The sequence below is a fragment of the Lolium perenne genome, chromosome 4 (assembly GCF_019359855.2).
Source record: "Lolium perenne isolate Kyuss_39 chromosome 4, Kyuss_2.0, whole genome shotgun sequence".
Taxonomy (NCBI): domain Eukaryota; kingdom Viridiplantae; phylum Streptophyta; class Magnoliopsida; order Poales; family Poaceae; genus Lolium; species Lolium perenne.
Genome location: NC_067247.2, coordinates 29,861,470 through 29,868,027, shown reverse-complemented (window position 1 = coordinate 29,868,027; position 6,558 = coordinate 29,861,470). Strand labels below are relative to the sequence as shown.

The 6,558-nt window shown below is 46.7% G+C and overlaps 1 protein-coding gene and 1 long non-coding RNA gene across 3 annotated transcripts; one reads left to right on the top strand and one right to left on the bottom strand.

Annotated features, from left to right (window-relative positions):
- Positions 1 to 649: 649 nt before the first annotated feature.
- On the bottom strand, positions 650 to 3,019 carry LOC127292044 (calmodulin-binding receptor-like cytoplasmic kinase 2). Of its 2 annotated transcripts, none has more exons than XM_051321393.2 (6): positions 2,554 to 3,019; positions 2,215 to 2,375; positions 1,946 to 2,111; positions 1,653 to 1,742; positions 1,204 to 1,505; positions 650 to 1,099 (listed from the first exon to the last, which is right to left on the bottom strand). In XM_051321393.2, the coding sequence occupies exons 1-6, from the start codon at positions 3,017 to 3,019 to the stop codon at positions 830 to 832; spliced, it is 1,455 nt and encodes a 484-aa protein (XP_051177353.1). In that variant the 3' UTR covers positions 650 to 829. The 2 variants fall into 2 exon arrangements, with proteins under 2 accessions (XP_051177353.1, XP_051177354.1); XM_051321394.2 differs by having other exon boundaries at positions 2,215 to 2,372.
- On the top strand, positions 984 to 3,317 carry LOC139830454 (uncharacterized). The gene is made up of 4 exons (XR_011742419.1): positions 984 to 1,123; positions 1,215 to 1,528; positions 1,669 to 2,426; positions 2,533 to 3,317. It is a non-coding gene; the product is annotated as an uncharacterized lncRNA (long non-coding RNA).
- Positions 3,318 to 6,558: the final 3,241 nt, after the last annotated feature.

Below are 6,558 nucleotides of genomic sequence, written 5' to 3'. Positions count from 1 at the left end.
ACTACCCGGCAGCAGCACTCGGTCTGCCGGGCTGTGTGCCGACTTTTCCTGGAGTCTCTAGTTCTTCCTATTTTCGGGCAACCCGGTAGTAGCACCCGGTATGCCGGGCTGTGTGCCGGAAATTCCGGCAGCAGCACTCGGCCTGCCGGGCTGTGTGCTGAGTTGCTTGGAGCTTCCGTTCTTCCTCCCTTCTCAGAACAGTTCTTCTTCTCAGCATTTTTGGTGTGAAGATTATGTGGTAGGATGTGTATATGTGGCTTTGGCAGCATCCTCTTTTGAGAAAAGAGTCAAAACACCGTCACTAGATGAGAACATCAATTGGGGGGGGGGGGGGGGGGTCTCTCATCACCTCGCATCCTCGTATGCCAACTTGAAAACCTTTCTCACCTCCTTGCACCCTCATATGTGGACTAAATCCTATGTATACACTTATAGAACCATTAGTCCACACACACTAGCTCCGGTGTCATTATTAACCAAAATAATGGTAAAGGGTAAAATACCCTTACAAAAACCCCAAGATCTAATCTAGAAAGATGTAACTAACGAGAAGATTAGATTTCCGTACCCTTGAATAACATAAGCGGAGATGTTTTAACAACATTGTTGATGTAGTCATTCTCTCCGTGACCCAATCCGATCAACACCGAAAAAAATCTCAAATTGTTTCAAACTATATTTGTCCAAATCTTTAATCTGAATGGTCAAAATTTACAAACATTTACATAGGACGAGTTCAGAGATCAGAGGTCAGAGTTGTAATTTGCAGAGCACGTGCTAGATTTCGATTTGTTCGCAGGGTACTGCCGAACCGGTTGTACCAGCAACATCATCGGCTCACCCACTCGGCGCTCCTGTCTCCGGTGGCGATGCCCGGAGACGCGTCCTGCCGCGGCTCTTGCCTCCGGTGGTAGTCCCGCCGCACGGTCCATAGCGCCTCGGTGCACCGCCGCATCGATGGCCGGTCCTTCCTCGCCGGCGCGACGCACAGCTCGGCCAGCCGCAGCATCCCCTCGACCGCCGCCACGGACGCCGGGCTCCTCCGCATCCTCGGGTCCATGGCCACCACCGCGTCCCCTCCCCTGAACTTCTGCATCGCCTGCATACATAGCATCGCATCGATGTAAGCATCCAATTTCCGAATCCAATGGCTACAGATGATAACATACATACGATTGGGTGATTGTCTGTCATAATATATACCCATTTGGTAGTGGCGCGTGGGTCAAGGCCGGGGCGGCGCTCGATGGGTGGGCGGCCGGTGACGAGCTCGACGAGGAGGACGCCGAAGGAGTAGACGTCGCTCTTGTCGGTGAGCTGGAGCGTGACCATGTACTCCGGGTCCACGTACCCGGCGGTGCCCACTGCCCGCGTCGTCACGTGCGTCGCATCCGGCCCGTCGTCCGCCGCCATCCTCGCCAGCCCGAACCCTGCCACCTTCGCCGACAGCGCGCCCGTCAGCAGCACGTTCGTCGACCGGATGTCCCGGTCGATCACCGCCCGTTCTGCCATTCGTTTTGAAGTTCAGGCAAGTTCCCACTTCTTCTACTCCCCCCTTCGATCCATATTAACTGATGCTAATATAGATGCATCTAGAGGGAGTAGTATTTCCTGTCATGAGCGATGCCATTTCATGAATTTGATGGGAGTACCTGCGTATCCGTGCAGGTAGGTGATGGCATGAGCAACATCGATCGCGATGTTGAGCCGCTGCGCGAGTTCTAACCCGGTTCCGCGCGATTCTGCATTTTGTTGTGCATTGCAGAAATCCTGGTCAGTACATTTTCTTTCTAGTATCGCAATTACTTTCATACAGGTGCGAATCATTTCTAATAAAATTGCATAGATAGATTTTTATTTTCTTCTTCTGGCAATGGAGCTATCTGAAATTAGAAACGTGGATGCAAAATTCAGCAGTGTCAGCTGAAAAACTAGAATTTCATACCATCCAAGTGTTCCCTTAAGGAGCCATTGTCGACGTACTCGACGACGATCAGTGTTTCTTCTCTCTGCTCCAGGAACCCAAGGAACCTGACCAGATTCTGATGCTCGATCTTCTGAAGCGTTTCGAGCTCCCTGCTAAGCTCAGTAGACAGATACTGACCGTTTAACTGCCGAAACAAAATAGACAATTAGTTAGTTAGTACTACTCAACCTAAAGGCTCTATTATGAACAAGTGCTAGATATTTAGTCATGATGTTTCTTTTGGCAACCTTTCTAGCGCGTTTAACGGCAACCTCGGACCCATCCTTGAGCTTCCCTTTGTAGATGCTGGAAGAAGCTCCCTGCTTCACCATGTTCTTCTCACTGAAGTTTGATGTTGCCCTGGATATATCTGCAACTGTGAGCCCTGAACTTTCTTTGCCCGGCCCTGCTGTAATCAAATTTGTCAATCCCCTCTCCATGTACCACAGTCCAATGTCAAGTAAGTAGTACTACTTGTTAAGCAGAATAATCTGATGCTTAGAGCAAAGGAGGAGCATGCTTAACAAGAATGTAACTGACAAAGTTGACCATATTAATTATTCAAGACCGGAGAGGGTGAACTGTACCTGAATCTGTGGAGGCATGTACACCTGCGCCCCTGCTCCCCTGAGAAAAACCTCCACTTCTGCTGCCCTGAGAAAACCCGGCACTCCGGCTCCCCCGAGAAGCCTCCCGTTCTTCCTCCGTCGCATCCTTCCTGACCCGGGGCACGAAGCAGGTGCCGAACACCCCCGCGACGCCCCGCGCCGCCGCGCTGAACGAGCTGCTGCTGCTGCGGGTGGAGCTCCGGCTCACCTGGGAAAACGGCGCGCTGTACGACGAGGGCTGCCGCCGGTAGGAGGCGGCGGCGTCGGAGGAGGTGAAGGAAGGGTACGGGTACCCGTCGGAAGCCGCCCTGCTGAAGTCGCTGATGCCTGAGACTTGCTGGCCGCTGCTCATGCTGCTGGTGCTCGCTCGCCTCTGCCTCCTCGACGCAGACGATTCCATGGGAGGAGGATTTTGATACGGTCGTTGCTGCGGATGTTGTTTCATGGATGGTCACATGGAGAAGAGATTGACAGACTGGTAGGGAGATTTGGGAGCAATGATTTGATGGTGGTCAATTGCGCCGGGTCAACGTGCCTGCTGGCTCCCGTCTGCTTCTGCCTATTTTCTGCACTAGTTGCTGATTTGTTTGACCTGTGGAACAGTAAAATTTTGCTTCCGGAGAAATATTATCATGCTGTTGCGAGGTGGAATATACTCTTTTTTCTATGGTTGCTGACCATCGAATGTTTACGTACAGAGCCAAGTGAAAAATCAATAGTATTTCACCGCACATTCTACCGCATAGCACCAAGTTTCAACTGCGATTTGAATATACTCCGTACTATGAATGTGGATATGTGATGGTGAACATTGGCCTACTCGGTCATACCGCGCGCTACTAATCTAGCGTGTCTAGTTGGGAAAGAAAACAGTTGTGAGTTAATGACCAGTTTATGGATATTAATATATGATGTTGAACTTTGTCCTATTAACACCCCGTCTTGTACAACGATATGTGGTCGCTGAAACAAGGATTAAGGACTTTAGGCTAATAACAAACTTTTTCCGCAAAACAAGCGTCTAAAATTCTGAATAATGGTCGTTGTGTACGAAGAAGAATATGCAGGGAAGCCGCAAACTACACAAATGCCAAGGGCCAAACCGAAATCAAAACATGATAAGAAAAAAACCAAAGAGAAGAGGACCGAAGAAAGAAAAGCCTAAGCTAAGTTTTAGAGCAGGTCAAAACTTGGACATCAGCTGATCCGCTGTACGTACAGACCGACAGTGCCGAGCGCGGCAACCTGCTTAACTGCGTGGCCCCCACAAGCTTCCATCAAAATGACAACTTATTGGAAGAAATCATTCTCACCCCCAACCTAGAATATAGTTGTCAAGAATGCAGAAAGCAAGTACCAGCCTCACTTGAGTGTTAAAAGTGTGAAACGGTTTCTGATCAAGGACCTTGAACCCCATATTGAGGAACAACTCCTATCAAGAGTGCTATCAAGTCTATCACAATATCTATGGAGTTAAGTATCTTCAAAGTTAAACCTTAAGACAATTGATCATCACACAAGTCATAATTTTAGGACATCTTCTTGTTGTATTTGTTTGACAATATTATTTCCAAGGCAAGACTCGGTTAACTAAATGAACTAGAGTAGAAACTTCCACAATTAACTAACTATACAAATAAAGCTCTACTCCAATTGTTTCAAATCACTTCCACTAATATAATATTTTAACAAGTCTACTGACTAGCATAAACAATTCAAACTTTAAAAGTGGGATACATAAGACATACCTCTTGTAGGTAGCTTCATATTTATCTTCCTTGTGATGTGTTCCTTCAAAACTCTTGGTAGATCTCTCTCATAAATATTATCAAACAAAGAGGCATCCGAAAATTCAGCTCTTTCAAAACCAAGGACAAAAGGAATTTTTTTTATTTTCATGAAATGGGATAGAGAGGGAAAAAGAAACGAGAATGATGACAAAGTAAGGAATTAAAAAAAAATTTAAAAGGAAACAAACTAAAACAAAAAAGCAAATAAGAAGCAAAGTGTTGGAACAAACCAACACGAGTGTTTCAAAGCTCTCTCAAAGAGCTGGAGTACAAATTATTCAACACAAATATAAATGCTTGAGGAACACATCCCAAACCTTAGGCTTTTGCAAGCCCTCTTGGTGAGCTCATTGTGGTGGAGGATAATTATCATTGTTCCAATGAGTGAACTGGAAATTAAGTTCGGTGGTGTGATCTCGAAGGTTGATGGCGAGGTTTCTCAGGTTCTCAATGCTTCCTTCGAGCGCGTACATGTCCTGGTAGGTGGTGAAGTCATGGAGTGGCTGCTGCCCCTGTTCCGATCCTTGAGGTTCTTGTTCAACCTCCTCTTCTTCTTTGGGTTCATATTGTTGTGGGCGTAGATTTGCCTCAACCCGTGCATCGTAATGCAAACGGATTTTCTCGAGAGAGAATATACCATTAGGTAGAGGGGCATCGATCAAGTGATCAGCTCCCAGTATATTCAAGTAATATCTACCTTCTATTTTTCTAACCATACCACATGCATTCAGAGTAGTAAAACCAAGGTGGCGAGGGCCTTCCAATGCTCGTAAATTACTTACATTGATATTAAGTCTTCTTGCCAAGACGGTAATGACTCCACCTCCGCATATGGGGCCCCGAGATTCAAGTGCTTGGTGGTTCAAGTAGAGAACGAGAATGACGCCTAAGTTTGGGCGGATGTTGCTTTCTGGGAATGTGGCCTTTGTGAGGATCATCATATCCTCTTCATGGAATTTCGTGAAATCACCTCGTGCCTGCAAGGTGTTAGCAATAACATAGTACAAATAGCGAAACCAGGACACTCAATATTATTTCCCCAAGGGAGTGTGCTAGGTATTCCCATCCTAGAAAAATACATACTAGGTGAGGGGTTCAAAGTAAAGGATGCATAGCGGTTTGCGGTGGCACTGTTTTCAAAGACAAAGTGGTTGTACCACTCATCTAAAGTCAAATTATACTCACGGTTCATCAAACGGAAGGATATCCGGTCGATTCTAGGTATATTCTTCTCAGAGTTGTAGTACTGGTTCACAGTATGCTTCAAGGTGTTGAGGAACTGGAGTGTCAAGCGGCGATAGGTGATAGCCTCCTGACAAGAAAAGTCAAGCAAAGCAACATTTTTGCAAAGAGTGTTAAAATCATTGCGTAGGCCTAGTTGGTTCAGAATATGAGGTCATGCCCATTTTTTTGACTTGATCTCACGGTCCTTGAGATGGTTGAAATGGTTGAGATGACGGCGGTCTTCGAACTCGATGCCGAGTGAAGCGGGTGTGTCTTCAACGGTAGTGCAAGCTGTGCAGCCACAGCGCGCGAGCAGCTCCTTGTGTTCATCTAAAAAGATTAATTAGTGGTTTAGTACCTTAAGCACATCTTAATTTTTTTGACGAGAATAAAAAATCTGATCCGATAGAAATAGACATATGGTTATCCTCTACACATCTTATAAAAGAATATCCTCTAAAATTGCAATCTAGCATGCTCATTATGATGATGAAGTTTATAATATGACCTACATCTAGATTGATAATGGCAAAAGCTAGAGCATGCATTCGCGGATAAAAAGTTGGGGATCGGAGGAGCACCGTACCATACTTCGGATGAGTGTGATGAATCGAATTGAAAACGAACGAAATTGAAGATCCAATGGAGTAGCAGGTTTTGAGTTTGGAGGAGGAAGAGAGAGAATATGAAAATTTTGGGTTGCTTACCCCTTCCCTGCGTGTTTAAGGCTCCCGACGCGTGGTACGGCCGCACGGTACGGGCGCATCCCGCCCGTACTAGGTGCAGCCACCTTATAACTAAGGCGGTGGACGCGGTATGGTCGAACGGTACGGCCATATCCCCCGTACTGATGGTAGTTAAACTTACAGTATGTTTTTGTAGAATTGATGCTTTCGTCGTCGAAGTGGTACGGGCGCGTGGTACGGTCTGGTCCGCCCGTACCGATGCTCGGTAAACTTTCAGATGGTTT